This window comes from Leucopleurus acutus (assembly GCF_964270905.1).
Source record: "Leucopleurus acutus genome assembly, chromosome: 3".
In the NCBI taxonomy this organism is placed as follows: Eukaryota; Metazoa; Chordata; class Mammalia; order Artiodactyla; family Delphinidae; genus Leucopleurus; species Leucopleurus acutus.
This window is the reverse complement of record NC_139145.1, coordinates 81,397,953-81,423,224: the sequence shown is the minus strand read 5'-3', so window position 1 is coordinate 81,423,224 and position 25,272 is coordinate 81,397,953. Positions and strand designations below refer to the sequence as shown.

The following is a 25,272-nucleotide window of genomic DNA, read 5'->3' as shown; positions in this document are numbered from 1 at the left end:
GGCTGAGTATGGAGTCCACTCCCAAGGTGGAGAGCTTCTGTTCTGTCGATTGAAACCATCGATAATATGCTCCAAGGCTAGGTGAAAATAAGTCAAAGTCTTCTTTTAAAAAAATTTAAATGTGCTGTGCTTAAACTACAGCTTGACAAGGGAGGCTGGGGTCTAGAGCAACACTGGTGAAACAATAGAAGGCCGGGTATCCCTCTTTGATTTTTAAAATCAAACATTTCCTTTAAATATTGATAATATATCCAGGGCAAAGACCTGATGTGTCAAGTAATGGGTCAAAGAAATGCTGATTTTTTTTTGATTCCTAATACAGTAATTTAAAGTGTTCTAATCAGATTATTTAAATCCTTCAATTCTAGGCTTGTGCCTGAAGTAGCCTACCGGTAATACACACAAGAAAATGCATTTCTATGTTGTGCATAGCACGTAGCAGCTTTGAGATTAACACAAGTATGAATGAAAATAAGGAAAAAGTGAAGGACAGAAGAAATGCCAGTAGAGATTCCTTCTTTCTCACTATAGATGGATTCAGGGTTATTAAAGGTCTAGACTTCTGGAAGACTGGTCTGTTTCTGCCAGACTTTGCTCCAAGGTATTTTTATGTATATACATATGTATGTATATGTGTATATACTGTATATATTTAAGTTTACTAGTGCCACCTGCAGTCTTAAACGTCCCTGATTAAACTGATTACACTAAAACTATTCTAACATTGTTCCAAAAGGGCTACTACAGGTACAAAGCACTCCAGAGGCCTACCTTTTGTGATGTAGAGGTGGTTAATTAAAGAATTATGGGACAGAGTAACTCGTACCCTTTTCATCATTTACTCATAATTTCTTTATTCTCGTCAGTGTTTTCTATTGAGTCTCTTAATTACTTCATTTCAGCTATTTTAACCCACAAATATTGGGAATGAACAACAAAAATCGAACACAAACTTTTCTGCATTTCATAGTGGATTACACTTCTCTAAATTTTTCAGACCATTCATTTTCTACTTTCTCTGGCTCCTTCTGACATTCAGAGACCTCAAGGATCTTTCCTAATATAGCCATATTCACACATTCATATTCATTGCCTCTCTAACACCCCCAACACAATTTCATTGACCCTTTCTATGTGGATGTCTCCCACATCTCTCTAATCTCACATGCTGAGAGTAATCTCTAATACCTTTTAGCACCTCAAATGAAATATACCATACTTAAAACTCCTTTCAAACATGCTTTTCATTTCCTGGAGGTTCAATTTCCACAATGAGGCTACCCGAGCTCAAGAACCTTATCCACCACTGCCTACTCTTTCCTGCTTCATTCTCAAGCTCTTTCAACCAATAGCTAACTTTTTAAACCTCCAGAATATCTTTTATGTTTTTCCACCTTTCTATTCTTATTGCCACTCCACTCAAGCCTCTTTTCTAATTTTGGGTGGATTACTATGCTGGCCCTTCCCAGTACAGATCCTTTACTCACATCCACTAATTATACTTAAGTTCAGACTGGTTATGTTTCCTGGTCAGAAACTTTCAATAACTCTTATTTCCTACATACTAGGTTTGTCAACCTGGCATTTAAAATTCTCCATGTTTTGGCTCTACATTTCCTTTTTCATCTTTTATCTTTACTTTTCTTCTTTACCAAATGTCTTCCAGCCAGGTTATATTAGTCACTATTTCTTGTGGTTACCAAATCCATTCTTCTGCTTTAAGCTTTTCCTTCTGCCTAGACACTAGAAAGACATTTCAATATGTCCAGATCCTACCTTAAGGTCTTAGCTCAAATGCTTTCCTCAAATAAGTTATATCTCCTCTTGAACAACTAAGGCAATAATCAGTATCTTTCTTATGGCACTTACCACTTTGCAGCAGGTATTGTAGTTACTTACGTGGATTATCTTGACAGTGAGATGTTTGGGACAGGCTCCTTTTACATTCCATTTTTGTATTCCTTTCTCTACACCTAGTACACAGTGCCTTGCATATGCATGAATGGTGACTTCAGCAAAAACATACTGGTAATTGGCTAGAGTAATTCAACTGCTAGTTTTAAGGATCCTTGGGGCTGTGCATTCAAATCCAGCAGACTAGACTTGTTTCTCTCAAGGTTTTTTTTGTTTTTCTTTCTTTCTGGTTTCTCTGTAAAGAAAACCCATATTCTTCCCCACAGAATTGCACATTGTAACTTAACTACTATCCCTCCCTCCCCCCAAAGTGACTGACATTACAGGCTCTATTGACATAAGTAGAATACCTAGATTCAGAGGTGGTAGTTCTACTGCACTCTGCATTGCCCATGTCAATGATCAGCACATTTTAAGACAGACGTTGACATGTGATAGATATCCAGAGAAAGGAGTTAGAATTATTAGAGGTTCAGTAATATTGGTCTATCCATCCATCTGACACATTTTCACAAGCATGTACTATATGCCTGGCACTGCTTACAAAACTTAAGTCTCTGCCCTCAGAGGGCATATGTTCTAATGGGGCTGGGGGTAGCTACCCCAACAAATACAGTATATATGGAGAAATGGACACATAGTACTGTATACAATACACGATGGAGAAAAATAAAGCAGGAGAAAGAAGGTAGAAGGTGGTGAGGAGGTGTCATGTCATAGTTGAACAGGGACTGAAGGATGTTAGTGAGAAATGTAATTGTCTGGGGGAAGTTTCCAGATGGAGGAAATGGTAAGCACAAAAGCCCTGGGATGGGATCAAGTCTAGTGTTTGGATAATAACACAGATGAACACGGAGGTGGGTGGTAAGCTGTAGAAATGGGGACTGCAGATCACATAGGACAATGAAAGTCTTCAACTTTTACTCTGATATGGGAAGCCACTTGGGGATTTTGGCCAGGGAGCAGATAGAGGGAAGCCAATCAGCTGGCTATTACAGTTCAAGTGAAAGATAATGGTGGCTTGGCTAGAGTGGGAGAATAGATGAAAAATGGTTGGATTCTGAACATGTTTTGGTAAAGATGTCAGGATTTGCTGATAGACTGGAAGTGGGTTAGAGAGGGATTAATAATTAGTTGAGCAATTGGAAGGAATGGATTTGCCATGATTAAGATAGTAGAAGACCTGGGAGAACTGAGGTGGGAAAGGGGGAAAAGATATGCCTCATAGATCTAGATATATAATAGAACTGGAAAGAAATAGTTTTAGGAGGAAGGCAGAGGGAAGAGAGTTCTATAAAGAATAAATCCACCTCAAAATGGATAGGGCTTTCCTTATGGCTATCACTAAGTAACCAATAAGTTTCAGGTATATCTGCTCCATATGAGAACATAGAAGGAACTATGATTTATAAGGATTCCTCTAACTCAAGATTCTAATCACACTCAATATACATACATGTTTTATCCTTCCTTCATCCATATCATATAAGAAAATACAGGAAATTCCCTGGCGGTTCAGTGGCTAGGACTCCACGCTCTCACTGCCGAGAGCTTGGGTTCAATCACTGGTCAGGGAACTAAGATTCTACAAGCCGTGCAGTGTGGCCAAAAAAAAAAAGACAGGTAAATCTAATATTTGGTATCAAATTTTATCTTTTTACTTTCTATTATTTCAAAAAATCAACTTAAAGTTTCAAGAATTATTTAAATTCGTACCTGACAATCTACCTTCCAATCAGAATGAAAGTTCCAGGAGAACAGGAATCTTATATCTTATTCCAATGCTGAGGACATAGTAGGCACTCTATGTGAATAAACAAATGGAAATTTATAGTTTCAAGGCTTTTGAAAGAGATTGCCAAAATGTCCCCTAAAATTGTAGTACCAATTCACATTCCATTCACCAAGAATATGACAGGACTTATTTCCCCACAATGTTGCCAATACTGATAATTGTTTTAACTATTGATACTATGAAAGGTGATACTCAGCATTTCGTAGTTTTTACCTGTACTTTTTTTTTTTTTTTGCGGTATGCGGGCCTCTCACTGTTATGGCCTCTCCCGTTGCGGAGCACAGGCTCCGGACGCGCAGGCTCAGCGGCCATGGCTCACCGGCCTAGCCACTCCGCGGCATGTGGGATCTTCCCGGACCAGGTCACGAACCCGTGTCCCCTGCATCGGCAGGCGGACTCTCAACCACTGCGCCACCAGGGAAGCCCTACCTGTACTTTTTATAACTAATGATTAGCACTTTTCATGCTTTATTAGCCATCTATATTTTTATTTTTTGGAATTACATTTTAATGTATTGTGCCCATTTTTCAGACGTTCTTTTTTCTTATCAACTGAAATGAGCTCTTCAATTATTGGACATCAAAACCCTGTCATATGTTGCAAACATTTTCATCTTCTGCCATACAAAAATTAAAAACATGCAAATTTCCTTTATTGCTGCTTTAAATCATTCTGCAAACCACATCCCACTCAATATATAATGAATTCCTGATTATACGTGCATAAGGAAATGTACTATTATGTGTGTGGGTACCAAATAAAAAACCCCCAAACATCCTATTTTCAGGGATATTACAATGATGAAAGGGTGTTGGACATGCTTGTAAGGGAGTAAGCGCAGTAACTGCTGTAATAGTGGTAGTTTGCTGTGTTCTTATGAGGGAGAGAGTATCTCCTCCTTGAGAGATTCAGATAAGCTTTAAGAAAGTTAAAAAATGAATTAGGCAGAGAGGTAGGATTTGAAGGGGGGGAGGTGTAGGAAACAGAAAAACAAACAAACAATGCACGTTCAGGAAACAGCAAATAATCCAGTGTGGGTTGGACAATTTTGAAGGAAAATAGTATTTGTAAAAGTAAACCTGCTGAACTGTTTTCTGAATACTTTCCTTCCATTATGTGGTCTGTAGCTGAATTCCCTTAGTCCGGAAGCTTACTAAGTATATTACAATCCTTGGAAAATGAAGCAGAAGCTGCACAAAAGGTGATTTTCATTATCATACCTCTGAACACTGTACTTTCCCGCTTTGGGTTACACACAACTAAACTGGTTGACTAATGCTATATAATTTAAAAGCATGGTCTGCACTTCTCTTTGAGTTTTCTAATCTTATCAGAGTAGATGATATTAAAGGTCCCTTCAGGGTTAAAACTTCTACAGAAATCATAGATTCCAGGAAGTATTCAATCTTATTTTGATTCCAGATAAACATTCTTAGCTTACCTTACACCCTAAATATGCGGAACTCACTGTGAAGGCCCCGGCATAGGCAGCTTCAAAGACGCAAAGCACACTATTTTAACATTATATACACTGTATGTAGAATGGGTCATCTTTGCACAGTAAGATAACGCGTGGCATTACTGATGTTGATTTTCTCACTCATAAATATGGAAAACTTAAACTATAACCTGAGGGTTTAGTCCCCCCCCAAGCTCATTTAAACCAGACATCTGCAAAAATATTTTGTGAATTGTGTTCTAGGTTCTAATAACCAAATAACTTATGGGATCCAGGCTTACGAGTAAATGTTGTATAGTCAGCACAGAATAATGTAAATACGGTTTTAAAAAGTGTAAAGCCCTACATATTCTTAAACGTTGTGAGTGAAAAAAACAAAGTATACATATTTAGCTAACCTCAGATTGAGTAAGTTAGTAAATTATTTAGATCAGAAAAGAATAATTAAGTTGATGACACAAATTCAAACTCAAGTAGTTTTGACTATTAAGGAAATAGTCTATCATTTGAAACCTTAGCAGCAAACATAAGATACACATAGGTTAAACACATTTTTCCTGTTAAATATATATGCATATAAATATATTCATATCCTTCAGTAAACTGAAAGAGCACAAAACTAGAGAACAGATCCTTTCCATATTCAACTTATTTGACCTGAAAATAACATTCTTTCTAGCTTTCAACATACATACTAATTTCTTATTTAGCCTTTACACAATTCAACCTGTATTATTTCAGTGTTAATACTAGCTACATTAATTTATTAAACAGGGACATCATTATAAGGGGACTTAGGAATTTGTTCTCGGGCAGAAAATGAGAACTGAACAGTGATTTCATCACCTTAAACTGAATTGTTCCTTAGCATCCCTTAATGATAATGTATGGCAGATCATTAACCATAAAGTACATTCTGGGACTTAAAGGACATAAATGTAGTTCAAAGTCCTTTGACAAAATCATACCATTCTCATCACCTTTGAAAATAAACACTTAGAATTCTTGTATACACCTTAGATCCTGTTTGAACATTCCATTCAATTTATTGGAATTTTTTAAAAAAATGCTGCATTACAAATACAATACAGAATGAAGAAAAAAGGCTGAATTTTATTTAAAGCAATTATCAGTTTAATAGCATCAGTAAAAAATGGTACTTTTAGTCATGGCATGAAATACACATAAAATCTAGCTATTTTCCAATTATTCTTTGAGCATTTTCAAGCTGGAAAATACATTATAAAAAACTGAAAGATGCTGCCTCGTTTACTCATTGAGTGCTTTTGACACTAAAAATAAGAGAGAGTTTCATACCACAGTTATAACCACTGGGACTCAAGAATCATTAAATGATAAGATTGAAAAGAGTCAGATGACTCATTTGTCCAAAATTTGTAAAATTCCTTGTTTCCCAATAAAAGTTAAACCGAAACCCCGAATTTTCTCTAAAGCAATCTTCCAGTGTGTCAACATGTGTGCTCTCTTGGCTAGATGTTTGCTAGAGATTAGCAGGAATAGCTATTGTCTTCTGGCAAAGAGGTAAAACCAAACTCCTAACTCTTTCTGTCAGCTGGGTTGCCCTCTACTGGACTATGCAAGGTAATAAAGCCAGAAGGTCAATGCAACTTTGTTTCACAAGGTAACACTATAGATAGAAATGTAAATGAGAAAAGGCAAAACACATACCTCAAACAAATTGCACTCCCCTGAATAAGCCCCAAAAGAATCCTTTAGTAAACTGACTTTTATGGGGGGGGGGCGGAATCAGCAGAGTGCTAATTTTTCAAGTAAACAGTTTCAGTCATTTTGAGAAGTGGTACAAAAGCAGCTTTATATAATCTTAGTCTCCTTTTCAACACTTTGGAGGCAGCTCTGGAGCAATAGTTGTAGTAATGGGTAAACCCTAATGTCAATCTTTTATGCTGATTTGTGTTTTAATACAAATCACATTTTTGTGAGTCCATCTACTCTGTGGATATTTTAAATGTATAGACATGGGTCACAGTAGATGCATGCTGAAGAGATCACATCCACAAGTCTTTTGCCACAAGATCAAAACTTTTCAAAGCTGTTTGCTTTGTGAAGATTCATTTTAAGTTATCAATATCTTTTCCTCTGTAGCTCATCCCCATGCCTGAGATTTGCAGTAATGCAGGACCAGTTTACCATCACTGCCAAAACACTACAAAAAGAAAAACGGCAATAAATTAAACTCAATTTTTGTTATTCTTAGATGAAACTAAGAAAAAATATGTTATACTGATCATAAACATCCTCATACATGTACATGTATCTATAAGGCTAGTTCTTTCAACAGATGCAAGCTACTATTGGACACATATTAGTAATCATAAATGTTTAATAAAACTTGTCCTTTAAGCACCTTAAGCATAGATAAGCAGACATTTTAACCTTGTCCCTTCTCTACATCTGACGATAATGTATGTACTATTTTCTAGTAATGGTGCTGTAAGAATGCTGAATAAAGTCCTTTTCAATTTCTTGGAGGGAGATCTGGATTACTGATTATAAAAACAATGTAGAAGATACTACATGTAGGTAAAAAAGGAGATCTTACTTTCTGGTCATATTTCATAGTCATCTTCTGTTTGTGTTATTCATTATTTAATTCTTCAATCACTGTATAATTTATTGAGATCCAACTAAGTTCAAGGTGTTAGAGATATAACAGAGAACAAGAAAGTAATCTCTTTTCTTGATAGACAATTAAGAATGGCTTATCATCTCTTTAAATGATGTGAGTTAATGATCATACTATACACAGATGAGCATATTCCATGAAGAAAATAAAGCAGTAATGTTTTACCTCATAGAGGGTTCCAACTTCCTGGTCTGGGGAGGGGGCAAAGGACTGATTCACATAAATAAACTGCAAGAAAGAAGAAAATTATGGTGATTCAGTTTTAATGGTATCCAGATTAATCTGCATTTTTCTGGGTGCCAATCAGCCAGCTATTTCAAATTATTTGTCTTCAGAACTGAAGAAAACTTCCCTAAACCCCTTCTTTCTAATTCTCATAAATTAGTCAATTAGTGAGATTTTTATGAAGAGCATGTCTTTCCTCTGGAGGAATAACAGAATTTTTGTTCCCAGCTTTTTATAACTAAGAAACTTTTGTTTTTACAAACAGCTTTTGAAGGTTTATCCAAGAAATTACATTAGTAAAAATATCAAGTTTCTCATTTATTCATAATTAAAGACAGAATTTCTCCTAACAAAATTTTACACACACAGCCTCAAATAAAAACATCTAATAATTGAGATAGTTGGTGCATTTTTCTTGAGTAAATGACATGCACGGTTGGAGGTTTTTGACCATTACCACCTCTGAAAACTCAGGCTGGGTGAGACCTCTGTAAAGTCACTTGCAGCCAAATGAAGTAGCAAAAATGTAGCATAATTGAAACCTAATGTCCTTACAATCTTGTTTATTAAAGAATTCATTGTTCAATGTTTCAGTTTAGTCTGTTTCTACTGAAACATTTTTAGTACCTAAAAAATTCCTGAAGATACTGAAACAAAAGATCACAGTGTCCAAGTGACTTCTGATAGTTTTCTTTTTAGAAAACAAAACATTACTTGCAGGTTAACATATTCAATTTTCCTTGTCTACAATCAAATTTTAAGACAAATTTCCTGGGCTTCACATAGACCTTAAAAATATCTATCAGAATAGTTAGGTGATAGATACTATTTGGGACATCAGCTAGAACAAGAATAAATATCACTTATACTTCTCCTTCAGGCAATACAGTGCAGTAATTAAGAGTAGGGGCTCTACTGAGATCTAGGTTTGAATTTCGGCTATAAATACAAATAACTTTTCTCAAACTGTGTCCTTGTTTGTAAATATAGAAAATAACAGGACCTATACTTCTTGAAGCTGCTGGGAAAAATAAAATGAGACAGTACACATCAAGTGTAAGTGCTTGATATACGTACTCAATAGACATTAGTTAGACTTATTAAATTATTTAAAAATAGTTCATGCTGGTGGCGCTTCCCTGGTGGCGCAGTGGTTGACAGTCCGCCTGCCGATGCAGGGGACACGGGTTCGTGCCCCGGTCCGGGAGGATCCCAGATGCCACAGAGCAGCTGGGCCCGTGAGCCATGGCCGCTGGGCATGCACGTCGGGAGTCTGTGCTCCGCAACAGGAGAGGCCACAAAAGTGAGAGGCCCGCGTACCGCAAAAAAAAAAAAAAAAAGTTCATGCTTAAATATCAACTCATTATTAAGGCTGAGTAAGGTTCTAATATAATTTCAGAAACAACAGAAATCAGTGTGCATTTTAATGTGAATTTCCTGTGATAAGGATATAATAATTTGTGTTTAGCTCCTGACAGTTTAACTATGAGTGAACATAGATTTTACTCTTTGGAACATTTTAAATTAGGAAAAGGGCTCTGGACAACAATTTGGTTTATTTCAGCAAACAATCCCTGAGTGTCTATTATGTGCTAGGAAACGCACAAGGTGTGGAATTACGAAGATTAATATCATCTCTCCCCTCAATAAGCAAACATACCTGAATAGATAAGAATACAGATGGGGAAAATGCATCTGACAAGGTCTGTAGCACAAAGATGGGGCATTAGTTTAGCCTAGCCTTTTGGTCAGGAGAGGCTTTCTGGAAAAAAAAAATGAACAAATTAGGATTTAACTAGGTGCAGAGAGTAATAATTAGGACTCTGCAGGCAAAAGAAACAAAAATAAGATGTGAGTGTTGAGGGGACAGTACAGCAGATACAGTAGAGAACTATAAGAACCTGATGGAATTCTGTAACAGGAGTTAGCAACTGAAAGTGACTTTAATTTAAAAAAAGTAATTAAGGTAGTTTAAATGGAAGTTCCATGGAGGTAAAAATTTCAAAATACAATCTTCAGCTAAATGCTAGAGCTTAGGAGGATAAAATTTTACAGAATAATGATTTCTTTTTAAATCACCAGTCTTTATATAGATGTCTCTTTAGTTATTTTGGCTGTTATAAACTTCAGATTTTGTAGGGAGGGTTCATGGGAACAGCATTCTCTTGAGTTCTTGCACACTGCTAACAGTTTTGTGCCCTGATTAAATATCAGTTTTGTAGTATATAAAATCCTTATCTCACACTTTCTTTGTATCTTTGCTGCTCAACTTTGACGGTAACCTAATTTCCTAAGCCATGTCCTTTTTCCCCTAGATGTCCAAAGGATTTTTCTTTTTATTTCACATCCAGTAATCTTACCAGAATGTGTCTCGGTGATTATTACACTGGGTTGGTATTCTCAGGATCTTGGTACATTTTTTTAATACGTAGTTTCAAATCTTTTTAGAAGAAATTTCCCTTGAATTATAATTTTAAGTATTTGTTTTGTTCCTTTGCTTTGGTTTTCTTCTTCAGGGACTCCTATTTCTATGTTTACTCTCCTTTGTTTATACTCAGTATTTGTCATTTTCTCAAATTCTTTTTACATTTCATTCTACCTCCCGTCCCATCCCCAAGCCTGAGCAACCAGATGCTGTTTAACATTTTTTTTAAGTTAAAAAAATTTTTATACAATTTTTAAAGGTCACTTTCCATTTACAGTTATTACTAAATATTGGCTATGTTCCCCACGTTGTACAACACATCCTTCAGCCTATCTTGCATCCTTCAGTCTGTATATCCCACTCCTCCACCCCCATATTGTCCCCCCACCTCCAAACTGGAAACCACTAGTTTGTTCCCTATATCTGTGAGTCTGCTTCTTTTCTGTTATATTCACTAGTTTGTTGTATTTTTTAGATTCTGTGCAAAGTTATATCACACAGTATTTGTCTTTCTCTAACTCATTTCACTTAGCATAATGCCCTCCAAGTCCATCTATGTTGCTGCAAACGGCAAAATTTCTCTTTTTTATGGCTGAGTAGTATTCCATTGTGTGTGTGTGTGTGTGTGTGTGTGTGTGTGTGTGTGTGTGTGTGTACGTACGTACACATCTTCTATGCATTTATCTGTTGATAGATACTTAGGTTGCTTCCATATCTTGGCAGCTGTAAATAATGCTGCTATGAACACAGGGGTGCATGTATCTTTTCAAACAAGTTTTTTTGTTTTCTTCAGATGTATACCCAGGAGTGGAATTGCTGGGTCATAAGGTAGTTCTATCTTTAGTTTTTTGAGAAACGTCCATATTGTTTTCCACAGTGGCTGCACCAATTTACATTCTTACCAACAGTATACAAGGGTTCCCTTTTCTCCACATCCTTGCCAACATTTGTTATTTGTGTTCTTTTTGATGACAGCCATTCTGACAGGTGTGAGGTGATATCTCACTGTGGTTCTGATTTGCATTTCCCTGATGATTACTGATGTTGAGGATCTTTTCATGTGCCTGTTGGCCATCTGCACTTCCTCTTTGGAAAAATGTCTTTTCAGTTCTTCTGCCCACCTTACAATTGGGTTGTTTGTTTTTTTGATGTTGAGTTGTATGAGCTGTTTATATATGTGGGATATTAATCCCTTATTGGTCATACCATTTGCAAATATATTCTCCCATTCAGTAGGTTGTATTTTTGTTTTGTGGATGGTTTCCTTTGCTATGCAAAAGCTTTTAAGTTTAATTAGGTCCCATTTGTTTGTTTTTGCTTTTATTTCCTTTATTCTAGAAGACTGACCCAAAAAAATATTGCTGCAATTTATGTCAAAGAGTGTTCTGCCTATGTTTTCCTCTAGGAATTTTATAGTATCCGATCTTATATTTAGGTCTTTAATATATTTTAAGTTTATTTTTGTGTATGGTGTTAGTGAATGTTCTAATTTCATTCTTTTACATGTAGCTGTCCAGTTTTCCCAGCACCACCTACTGAAGGCACTGTCTTTTCTCCATTGTATATTCTTGTCCCCTTTGTAGTAGACTGCTTGACATAAGTGCGTGGGTTTATTTCTGGGCTCTCTATCCTGTTCCATTGATCTATGTATCTGTTTTTGTGCAATACCATACTGTTTTGATGACTGTAGCTTCACAGTATAGTCTGAAGGCAGGGAGTGTGATTCCTCCACCTCTGTTCTTCTTTCTCAAGATTGTTTTGGCTATTCAAGGTCTTTTATGTTTCCATATAAAATTTAAAAATATTTGTTTTAGTTCTGTGAAAAATGCCATTGGAAATTTTACAGAGATTGCATTGAATCTGTAGATTGCCTTGGGTAGCATAGTCATTTTAACAACACTGATTATTCCAATCCAAGAACACAGTATATCTTTCTGTTTGTGTTGTCTTCGATTTATTTCATTGGTTTCTTATAGTTTTCAGAGTATAGGTCTTTTACCTCCTTAGGTATGTTTATTCCTAGGTATATCTTTTTGATTTTGAAAATTCTTCTTTTTTCCTTCTATTTTTCTTCAGCCATTACCTGTTGTTTATTTGCTCTTATATTCCATCTAGTTTAGTCTCCATTTCTGAAATTTAACCTGTAATTCTTTTCCTGAGCTCTGTCACTTCGAGTTTTACTATTGCTGATTTATGTTGTTCTTTCGTGTCTTGTATCATCTTTCTTTTGACACTTGTTTTGACATAATAAATCAGTTACTGACCTGCGTGTAGGCACATTTTTCTCTGGCATGCTTTCATTGTCTTTAGGGATGTTACTCTGTTTATTTTGCTTCCTTATAACACTGTGCAGGATTTGACCTCTCTGTTGCTTACTTGTATATGAAATCAGTTTTCCTCAACTTTTAGAATGAAATGAGTTAGTGTAGTTTTGCTAACTCCACAGTGCTCCCTCTACTGTTGTTTTTTGTATAGTGTTGAACAATATGGAGGTCTGCTTGCTTTCTTTATTATTATTTTTTTTTTGTGGTAGACGGGTCTCTCGTGTTACGGAACACAGGCTCTGGACACGCAGGCTCAGCGGCCATGGTTCACGGGCCCAGCCGCTCCGCGGCATGTGGGATCTTCCCAGACTGGGGCACGAACCTGCGTCCCCTGCATCGGCAGGGGGACTCTCAACCACTGCGCCACCAGGGAAGCCCCTCTTTCTTTTTTTTTAACAATTAACATTTTATTTATTTATAGCTGCACTGGGTCTTCGTTGCTGCACATGGGCTTTCTCTAGTTGCGGAGTACAGGCTCTAGGCATGCGGGCTTCAGTAGTTGTGGCGCGTGGCCTCAGTAGTTGTGGCTCACAAGCTCTAGAGCACAGGCTCAGTAGTTGTGGTACATGGGCTTAGTTGCTCTGTGGCATGTGGGATCTTTCCGGACCAGGGCTCAAAGCCATGTCCCCTGCACTGGCAGGCGGATTCTTAACCACTGCGCCACCAGGGAAGTGCCGGAGGTCTGCTTTCTGAGCTTTCCAGGTTGTTCCTCTCCATTTTGACCTGGTCCTTCTTTTTCCTTCCTTTCCCTGCTTAAATGTGTTTCACTTCCTGAAGTTCCTCTTCAGTGTGGGATCTTGTCTTGGAAGGGAGCCTGAGTCTGTTTTGAGAGTTCTCAGGGGCTAGACTGCTCCAGTCCCTTAAGTCCTCCTTATGCAGATATATTGTAATCGCCTGCTATTGGAGAGAATCAAACACTCTCAATTTCAGCTACTATTCTTAAATTGGCCCACTGTACTTTCCAGTGAATACCTGTTAGCTATTTCCAGGTTCTCCCTTTCTCAGTGCTATCAGATGCCAATCCTACTGTTTATTTTTTTTCAGCACATTTGCTAACACGACGCAGATCCTGTGGTCATTGGTGGGTATTCCCACCAACTTGAATCTTAGGTTTCAAGATACTTGTCATCTAAGTTCTGTTATAACTATACTGATCATGGGGTTTTGGTTTTGCTTTCTAGTTGACTACATTTTTGTGGGAATTCATGCCTTCTGACACCACTGCTATCTTCCCAGAATCCCCAGCATTACTTTTTCGTTTGACATTCATTTTGTGAAAATAAGGTAGGGTACAGCTCTATGAAGCCAGAAGATGTGAGTTCTAGTTTAATCAGGAAAAGTGACAAAAAGACTACTTTTGTTTATGTTTCCTATTGCTTAAATGGGAAGAGATAATCAGATTTGCTACAGAGCTTTAAAGTTGGACCATGTGAAATTGCTGAGTTTTTTTTGGTTAAAATGATTGATTGATGGCAGTTTTACATGGTTCAACCTAATATATATTGACATCAACCAAGTCCTTTCAGATTACTGAATACAAGCAATACAAAATGTCAAAACTCTAACATTAACATAGAACACAGCATTCTTTCACCTTTTCTTCTATCCACAAATTTCTAAAAGTAATGCCTTAATTACTTGGTACTCCTCTGGTTACCTACCTCTCCAACTCTTCATGGTAGACAGTAGAGATAACCTCTGCTCATTTCTCTTAAGTGTATGTCCTCATTACCCTAACTTTTCCATTTAGACTTGGACTCTAGGCAAGGTCCTCTGCTCCTCAGGTTTTAGCTACCATATGCAAGTGGATGACACTATAATATCCTTGCCCATCTCTGAAATTTAATTAAATTCTATACAGCACTCTTATAAAACAGATCTTTTCTCATTCCGAGTGATCACAAACAGAGATGTTCACCTGTAAAACTCAAAAATCCCCATCACTTTTCCCTTACAACTTCCTTTGGAGGAATCCCTGGTTCTATGCTATCCTTGCCTCAAATAACTTCTAGTGATTAACCTATCTTGCACTTACTTTTGTACCCATGACATGACACTTTTGTGAAAGCCACTTACAACCAAAATCTTAGATCAGAGTCGTTTCCACCTCTTCATTGACAAAAAGAAATAAATTCCAACACACCTCACTTTCATAAATAATAAATTCCAACACACCTCACTTTCATAAATAATCACCCAATCCTTACACATAACTGTATTTAAAAAATACTTAGTGATTCTTCAATTATCTATCCACATATACATTACCTGAGTTAACAATGACCAAGATTGTGGTCTGAAGATAAAGGCGTTCTATATATTAACATAACATGTGACAAAATGTCAAATACATGTAGACATTTAAATTTCTGTGGCCAAATACCAAATTAAGGGGCTTCCCTGGTGGCGCAGTGGTTGAGAGTCCGCCTGCCGATGCAGGGGACACGGGTTCGTGCCCTGGTCCAGGAGGATCCCACATGCTGCGGAGCGGCTGGGCCTGTGAGCCACGGCCACTGAGCCTGCGCATCCGGAGCCTGTGCTCCGCAACAGGAGAGGCCACAACAGTGAGAGGCCCACGTACCGCAAAAAAAAACCACAAAAAACAAAAAACCCCAAATTAAAAACCTGTGGCATTTAAAATTTTAATCCTAACAACTCACCATGAAATGCTTAACATGTATCATAATATGAAATAAGTACACCTGAACCTTAAAAACGAGGGGGTTGGGGCGCCCACACTGCACAGTCAAAAATCTGTGTATACAAGGCAGATTCAACCAACTGCAGGTTGTGTAGTAGTATAGTATGTATTTACTAAAAAAAATCCACGGATAAGTGGACTGCTACAGTTCAAACTCATGTTGTTTAAGGGTCAACTGTATACCTCTTAGTTCTTCCACAGCACATGGCAAAGGTATACTGATTACCTTGAGAATGGGAAGGAAGCAACATTAATACCAAAACAAAGAAAACCCCAAAACCTTCTATACCGATATTCTATGATAGATCTTTCTGCATGGGCATTCAGTGACTTTTTGAGGAAAACAACCAATACGGTAGGTTAAAAAAAAAAAGTCAGTCCAGTTTAAAGCAAATCTAAAATTCATTTCTTTTCAGGGTTCTCCAGAGAATCCTTCAATAAAGCACAGAAATTCCACTAACAAAAGAAATAAAAGGACATTACTGAAGTAACATATGTGGTTCCATATATATTTCTACATACAACAGTTATTCATTGTTGCCTAGGAACTACAGCACCCCCTCCATATCTATGGGTTCTGCATCCTCCCTCGGATTCATCCAAATGTGATGGAAAATATTTGGAGAAAAAAATTCCAGAAAGTTCCAAAAAGCAAAACTTTAATTTGCCGTGTACCAGCAACTATTTATGTAGCATTTACATAGTGTTAGGTATCATAAATGATCTAGAAATGATTTAAAGTATAAGGGAGAATGTGTACAGATTATACGCAAATATGCCACTTTATATAAGGAACCTGAGCATCTGCAAAGGATGCTCCTGAAATCCCCCTTGAATACTGAGAGACAAATGTTTTGTGAATTTTTGTAGGGAAATGATCACCATTGTTTTCTTACCAACTGTTCTGAAGCCACCAGTTTAAGGAACTTTTTGATGAAGTCAATGAGTCCTTGGATGGTTCGGGTTCGCTCTACAGCCCATTTCTTTGTTTTCATTATAGGAGTGTCTCCCACAGCCTTTAGCAGGATGTCAACTGTAAAGGAAAAAAAAATACAGTTGACACAATCAAAACAGGAATTAGGGGCATCAATGTCCACACAGTCGAAAATCCACCTATAACTTTACACTCAGCCCTCTGGATCCACAGTTCTATATTGCGGATTCAACCTACAACGGATTATGTAGTATTCTAGTACGTATTTATTGATAACAGTCCATGTGTAAGTAGACCTGCTTAGTTCAAACCCATGTTGTTCAATGGTAAACTATACTAACAAGTACACTGAAACATCTAAAGAGAATGTGATATAAAATACTTCAGAAAAGTTAAACCTTCAATCAACATACAGTTTATGTATTTATGACACTGGAGGTATGCCTGAGATGACAAATGGAAGATATGAAAAGATTCACTTAGAAGAATTTCACCTTCTTCAAAACATTTATTTTTATTGGAAAAAAAAAGGTAAACCTAAATTTCCAACAAAGATGTTTAGCGGAGATTGGTTAAGTAAAGGATATTATACTCTATGGTAGGATGTATATACTGTAGTAAAGATATAAAGCACATACTCTGAACTCCCTGGGTTCAAAATCCTGGCTCTGCCACTTGCTAGGTATGTACACATATATATAGATAAGCTCTTTAATCTCTCTGTACCACAGTTTCTTCACTTGTAAAATGAGGATAATAGCAGCAACCTGATAAGACTGTTATGAAGATTAAGTGAATACATAAAAGTGTTTAGAACAGTACCAGATCATAACTCACTTATTAAACCTTAAGATAATTAAGCTACCATTAAAGATACTATAAAAGCATATTTAATAGTATGAAAAAATTATCAAAAAATACTAAATATAAAGCAGCATAAGATTTCAATTTCATTAAAACCATCACAGGCACATATTCACATAAATGTGGAATATGCAACAAAATGATATTTCCCAGTAGGGATATTATAGGTGATAATCACTTGATTTTACTTGTGCTTTTTGTAACCACCAAGTTTTCTACAATAAACTTTTAAATAAAGGAAAACAATAAAAATTATTAAAAAGAGAATACAAAAACTAGGGGCCAAAAAGGTTTCTGAGAAATCAAAGGTTTCAATAATTCAAAATACAAAGATGCAAACAGAAAGACTATGAATCTATCTCCTGAAGTTACTTCATTAAAAAGAATTAGAAAATATAAAGAACAACCAAATGGAAATGAAGAATACAATAACTGAGGAGAAAAGTGCACTAGAAGGAATCAACATTAAACTAAATGAGGCAGAAGAATGTATTAGTTCTTCTGACAAAATACTGAAAATCACTGCCATCAAACAGAATAAAGAAAATAGAATGAAAAGAAATGAGGACAGTTTAAGAGACTTCTGGGACAACATCAAATGTGGTAATATTCACATTATATCCCAGAAGGAGAAGAGAGAGAGATCGGGCCTGAGAAAATACTTGAAGAGATAATAGCTGAAAATTTCCCTAACCTAGGTAAGCAGTCACCCAAGTTCAGGAAGTGCAGAGTCTCATACAGGATTGACCCACAGAGAAATACATCATGACACATTGTAATCAAAATGACAAAAATTAAAGGTAAAGAGAAAATATCAAAAGCAATATACAAGGGAACTCCCATTAGGTTATCAGCTGATTTTTCAGCAGAAACTCTTCATGTCAGAAGGGAGTGGCATGATATACTTAAAGTGATGAAAGAGAAAAACTTACAACCAAGAACACTCTACCCACCAAGGCTCTTGTTCAGATTTGATGGAGAAATCAAAAGCTTTACAGACAAGCAAAAGCTAGAATAATTCAGCACCACCAAACCAGCTTTATAACAAATGCTAAAAGAACTTCTGTAGGTGGAAAATAAAAGGCCACAACTAGAAATGAGAAAATTATGATATGGAAAAGCTCACTGGTAAAGGCAAACATATAATAAAGGCAGGAAATCAGCCACGCACAAAGTTAGTAGGGAAGTTAAAAGACAAAATTCGTAAAATCATCTATATCCATAATAGTCAGTTAAAGGATACACAAAACAATTAGATGTAAAATATAGTATCAAAACAGTAATCATGATAGGAGAAGAGTACAAATGCAGGGTATCTAAAGTGCATTTGAAATTAAGAGATCAGCAACTTAAAACAAGCACATACAGATATAGGCACCTCATACAAAAACCTCATGTTAACTGCAAAACAAAAATCTATAATAGATACACAAAAAAGAAAAATGAATCCAAATATAATACTAAAGACAGTCGTCAAATCATAAGAGAAGAGAATAAAAGGGGGAAAAAAAGATCTACAAAGATAAATCCAAAATAATTAACAAAATGGCAATAGGAACATACATATCGATAATTACCTTAAGTGAAAACAGACTAAATGCTCCAACCAAAGACAGACTGGCTGAATGGATACAAAAACAAGACCTACCTACCTTGCTGCCTACCAGAGACACATTTCGGACCTAGACACACATACAGACATAAAGTGTGGAGATGGAAAAAAGGTATTCCACACAAATGGAACTCCAAAGAAAGCCGCAGTTGCAATATTTATATCAGACAAAATAGACTTTTAAATAAAGACTGTTACAAGAGACAAAGAAGGACACTATATAATAATGAAAGGATCAATCGAAGAAGATATAACAATTGTAAATATATATGCACCCAACACAGGAGCACCTCAATATATAAGGCAAATGTTAACAAACATAAAAGGAGTGACTGACAGTAACACAACAATAGTGGGGGACTTTAACACCCCACTTACATCAATGGACAGATTATCCAGACAGAAAATCAATAAGGAAATACAGGCCTTAAACAACACATTAGGTTAGACAGTCTTAACTGATAGTTATAGAGCATTCCAACCGAAAGCAGCAGAATACACATTCTTTTCAAGTACACATGGAACATTCTCTAGGATAGATCACATGCTGCAACACAAAGCTAGCCTTGGTAAATTTAAGAAAACTGAATTCATATCAAGCATCTTCTCCGACCACAACATTACAAGGCTAGAAATCAACTACTAGAAAAAAACTGCAAAAAACACAAACACATGGAAGCTAAACAATATGCTACTAAACAACCAATGGCTCACTGAAGAAATCAAAGAGGTAATTAAAAATACCCAGAGACAAATGAAACCAAACACACAATGATCTAAAACCTGTGGAACACAGCAAAAGCAGTTCTAAAAGGGAAGTTCATAGTGATACAAGCTTACCTCAGGAAAGAAGAAAAATCTCAGACAACTTAACCTTACATCTAAAGCAACTAGAGAAAGAACAAACAAAACCCAAAGTTAGTAGGAGGAAAGAAATCATAAAGATTAGAGCAGAAATAAATGAAACAGAGACGAAGAAAACAACAGAAAAGATCAAAGAAACTAAAACCTGGTTCTTTGAAAAGATAAACAAAATTGATAAACCTTTAGTCAGACTCACCAAGAAAAAAAGGGAGAGGGCCCAAATTAATAAAATCAGAAATGAAAAAGTAGAAGTTACAACAGACACCACAGAAATACAAAGGATCATAAGAGACTACTCTGAGCAACTATATGCCAATAAAATGGACAACCTAGAAGAAATGGACAAATTCTTAGAAAGCTACAATCTTCCAAGACTGAACCAGGAAGGAATAGAAAATACGAACAGACCAATTACCAATACTAAAATTGAATCAGTAATTTAAAAACTGCCAATAAACAGAAGTCCAGGACCAGATGGCTTCACAGGTGAATTCTACCAAATACTTAGAGAATAATTAACATGTATCCTTCTGAAACTATTCCAAAAAATTTCAGAGGAAGGAACACTTTCTAACTCATTCTATGAGGCCATCATCACCCTGATACCAAAACCAGAAAAAGACATCACAAAAAAAGAAAATTGTAGGCCAGTATCACCAATGAACATAGATGCAAAAGTCCTCAACAAAATACTAGCAAACTGATCCCTACAATACATGAAAAGGATCACACATCATGATCAAGTGGGATTTATCCCAGGGATGTAAGGAGTTTTCAATATCTGCAAATCAATCCATGTGATACAAAACTACTAGAACTCTTCAATGAATTTGGTTAAGTCGTTCAACACAAAATTAATGTACAGTAATCTGCTGCATTTCCCTTTTTTTTTTTTTTTTTTTTTTAGGCTGCACTGTGAGGGATGTGGGATCTTAGTTCCCTGGCCAGGGATCAAACTTGTGCTCCTGCACTGGGAGTGCAGAGTCTTAATCACTGGACCACCAGGGAAGTCCCATCTTTTGCATTTCTACACACTAACAACAAAATAACAGAAAGAGAAATCAAGGAAATAATCTCATTTACCATTGCATGAAAAAGAATAAATTACCTAGGAATAAACATACCTAAGGAGGCAAAAGACCTGTATTCCAAAAACTGTAAGACACTGATGAAAGAAATTGAAGACAACACAGATAGAAAGATATACTGTGTTCTTGGATTGGAATAATCAGTGTTGTTAAAATGACTATGCTACCCAAGGCAATCTACAGATTCAACGCAATCTCTATAAAATTTCCAATGGCATTTTTCACAGAATTAAAACAAATATTTTAAATTTTATATGGAAACATAAAAGACCTTGAATAGCCAAAACAATCTTGAGAAAGAAGAACAGAGCTGGAGGAATCACACTCCCTGCCTTCAGACTATACTGTGAAGCTACAGTCATCAAAACAGTACAGTACTGGCACAAAAACAGATACATAGATCAATGGAACAGGATAGAGAGCCCAGAAATAAACCCAACGCACTTATGGTCAAGCAATCTACTACAAAGGGGACAAGAATATACAATGGAGAAAAGACAGTGTCTTCAGTAGGTGGTGCTGGGAAAACTGGACAGCTACATGTAAAAGAATGAAATTAGAACATTCACTAACACCATACACAAAAATAAACTCAAAATATATTAAAGACCTAAATGTAAGACCAGATACTATAAAATTCCTAGACGAAAACACAGGCAGAACACTCTTGAAAATAAATTGCAGCAATATATATATATATATATTTTTGGATTAGTGTCCTAGAGTTATGGAAATAAAAGTAAATGTAAACAAATGGTACCTAATGAAAGTTAAAAGCTTTGGCACAGTGAAAGAAACCATAAACAAAATGAAAAGACTGGGAGAAAATATTTGCAAATGATGCAACAGACAAGGGATTAATTTCCAAAATATACAAAGAGCTCTTACAGCTTAATATCAAAAAACAAACAACCCAAACAAAAAATGGGCAGAAGTCCTAAACAGACATTTCTCCAAAGAAGATATAGACAGCCAAAAGACACAGGAAAGATGCTCAATATTGTTAATTATTAGAGAAATGCAAATCAAAACTACAATGAAATATCTCCTCACACCAGTCAGAATGGCCATCATTTAAAAGTCTACAAATAATAAACGCTGGAAAGGGTGTGGAGAAAAAGGAAGCCTCCTACACTGTTGGTGGGAATGTAAATTGCAGCCACTATGGAGAACAGTATGGAGGTTCCTTAAAAAACTAAAAACTAAAAATAGAGTTACCATAAAACCCTGCAATCCCACTCCTGGCCATATATCTGGAGAAAACCATGATCGAAAAGATATATGCACCCAAATGTTCATAGCAGTACTATTTACAATAGCCAAGGCGTGGAAGAAACCTAAGTGTCCATCAACAGATGAATGGGTAAAGAGGATGTGGAATATCATTCAGCCATAAAAAGAATGAAATAATGCCACTGGCAGCAACATGGATGGACCTAGAGATCATCATATTAAGTGAAGTCAGAGAAAAACAATTACCATATGATATTACTTATATGTGAAATCTAAAAAATGGTACATATGAACTCATTTACAAAACAGAAATAGAGTCACAAACAGAAAACAAACTTATGGGGGGGATGGGGGGATAGATTAGGAGTTTGGTATTTATATATACACACTACTATATATAAAATAGGTAAACAACAAGGACCTGCTTATAGCACAGAGAACTATACTATCTTGTAATAACGTATAATGGAAAAGAATCTGATTAAGAAAATATACATATATGTATAACTGAATCACTTTGCCGTACACTTGAAACTAACACAACATTGTAAATTAACTATACTTCAATTTTAAAAAATTAAAAAAAAAGACATCCACAATCAAAGGAAACACCGAAAGCAGAGGTGTTCTGCTGCCCCCTAAAGTCAACTCTATTCTATTACAACCTTCCTGTCCCATTCCTTGGTATTAAAAATTGGGTCCCAATGAGGTTACTGAGATCAATTTACTGAAGTTTACCCCTGGAATGAAGCCATCTAGAACACATAAGGCACAGTTTATCTTCCTACTAAAGTTTATCTTCCTTCTTCCATTTAGTAATCCTACCCTCAGTTATCTAAACAAAAGAGATGAACTGGGAGATAGCTAAGGAGATTTTGGTTAACTCACCTTCCATACCTCCCTGTCCCTGTTCCTTCAATCCCCTGGGGCTATCAATCAGTCAACTGCAACTGGGCATTGCAAGAAAGTGAAGAAGAAAATAGTGAGTTGTACTACTGAAGAAGAGAGCGACAGCAAGAAGCTAGAGAAGGAAAAATATTTATTATGATTATAGCTGTACTTTATTACTAATTTTTTTAATTCTAAAGGTGATTTGTTTGTAGTTCTCCACTCTAGCTACACAGGAGACTCAACTGGGGGAACATGTATAAGAAAACAGATGTCTACATCAACTAAATCAGAATCTTCTGGAAATAGGGCCTCGGCACTGCTATGTTCAAAAGCTCCCTCAGTTGATCCTAAAGTGCCGCCATAACTAACAAGCTTGGTCAGCTTCAGTAATATGTAGATTAAACCAAAGGTGGAGCATATGAAATAGTTCAGCTTTTTCCATGAGAAAAGGTCCTCAAAAAAGGATGACAACTTCAGGGTAGACATTAAATAGCTAGAAAGTAAGTTTTCTATCACAGAGGCTAACTCAAATGCTCACAGGAGCCAGAAGATGAAAATTCGATTTTTAAATGATAGTTAAAAATCATAAATTGTGCAGACTCAAGAAAACATGCCATATAACCTCAGGCCATATCTGGGAACGTGGGCCTTATTTTTTCGCCACAGTATTACACAGCTATCTTCAGGGTCAAGTACGTAGTTAATTGTTGACTAAGACTGCTAGATATTAAGACAAACTCTTTGAAAGTCTGTTTCTGCTTATAGTAAATTGCAAGGGAAAAAAGGGAACAACAGTACTGATTCACTTCGCTGTACAGCAGAAACTAACACAACATTGTTAACCAATTATACTCCAATAAGAAATAAAAAGAATCTCTAAAACTCATGGGATTCATCTGAAGAACGAGTCTAGTAGTCACCTACAGAAATAATTATAGTTTTTTGTTTATCTATTGGTGAATAATGTGGAAATGACAGAAAAGATTTCCCCCAAGTGTAGAGGCAGTCTGACTTAAAAGGGGGACAGTGCTGGGAGAGACAATTATCCTCCACAGCAGCAGAAAGTGAAGATGGATGAAAGGGCATGAGATCGCTGAGCACAACATGAGAAAACGAATTCCTGATTTTCTCATAGGCAACTCTACATAGAGTGCTCCACTTAGGAATTACTGTATTTTACAATGGCGAATTAATTCTCAAGAAATAAAGGTTTGAGGACTAATTCTCAAGCAATAAAGGGTCCAGTTCAAGCAACGAAATGATTCATTTACAAAGATTCCAAAACGGTGTTTTTGTTTTTTTTTAAAAAAAGGCGATGCCTCTGCCTTTAGTTTTCCCTTAGCAGTCTTCATACTGGGTAAAACCCCAGTTTTTTGGTCCAAGGTGTGAATTCACACTCATTTGGTATAAAAAACAGAGACCTAATCGGAAGGTGTGGATGCTAACTCAGATTTGCCACAGGCCATCCTTATCAGCTAAAATCATTATTCAAATAATTAGATCCCGCGTTAAGTACTTGGAACTATCCAGATCCCACAGAGTTCCCACCTTCAAAGAGCTCTCAGTCTGGTCATTTCAAAGGAAGATAAGAGAACAGCGTAATAAATGCCGTGACATTCAAAAACTGGGTACCACACCGCGAAGGTGCGTCCAGAGATAGCTTTCTTTCGAGGCACTTAACTCAAACGTCTTAAAAGCCGAAAAGTATACTTCCTCTCTCCTGACTGGTCAAAAACCTCGTCTGGAACCGGCCCTCCTCTAAATTTTGTTTCTTTATTAGCCGCCATCCCTATTCGAAGACAACCTCAACCTCCCGTCTCTGCCCAGAGTGAAACTGCTCTGAAAATTACTTTTCTTCTTGGTGTCACCGGCAGGTTCTTCTGTTCCCGGAGAGACTGCAGCGGAAGAAGGGGGCTCCGGAGTGGCTGTTTCTGGGGAGACCTCCGTGGGTCCTTCACCTTCAGCAGCAATTGAGGGAGGAAGCTGCAGCGAAGACTCCCGTTCCTCAGCCATCTTGCTTGGAGGGAGGTGAGGGCGGAAGTGGTGGCTCAGCGCATACAGTGGGCGGGCTTTGCGCCGGAGAGCGGCGCTAGGGAGGTGCCGGAGTAGGGGCGGGGAGAACCCAAACCACCACTGAGAGTCGGAATTGCAGGTTGGTCCTCTGCGTCGAACCTGTTGCAGTCCCCTGACCGCTGATAGATCAACTACTGTTTCTCCGCCCCCCCAACAGCAAGTTTCCGGAAAAGGTCGGTAGGCAACGTCCCCGTGAGCCTCCGG

At 36.9% G+C, this 25,272-nt stretch overlaps 1 protein-coding gene across 2 annotated transcripts; it reads right to left on the bottom strand.

Annotated features, from left to right (window-relative positions):
• Nucleotides 1-6,243: 6,243 nt before the first annotated feature.
• On the bottom strand, nt 6,244-25,239 carry ATG12 (autophagy related 12; the record flags this gene model as incomplete). Of its 2 annotated transcripts, XM_082836775.1 has the most annotated exons (4): nt 24,846-25,239; nt 16,406-16,542; nt 8,000-8,062; nt 6,244-7,354 (listed from the first exon to the last, which is right to left on the bottom strand). In XM_082836775.1, the coding sequence occupies exons 1-4, from the start codon at nt 25,006-25,008 to the stop codon at nt 7,295-7,297; spliced, it is 423 nt and encodes a 140-aa protein (XP_082692901.1). In that variant the 5' UTR covers nt 25,009-25,239. The 2 variants fall into 2 exon arrangements, with proteins under 2 accessions (XP_082692901.1, XP_082692902.1); XM_082836776.1 differs by lacking the exons at nt 6,244-7,354; nt 16,406-16,542 and having other exon boundaries at nt 8,001-8,062.
• Between the last annotated feature and the right edge of the window lie 33 nt (nt 25,240-25,272).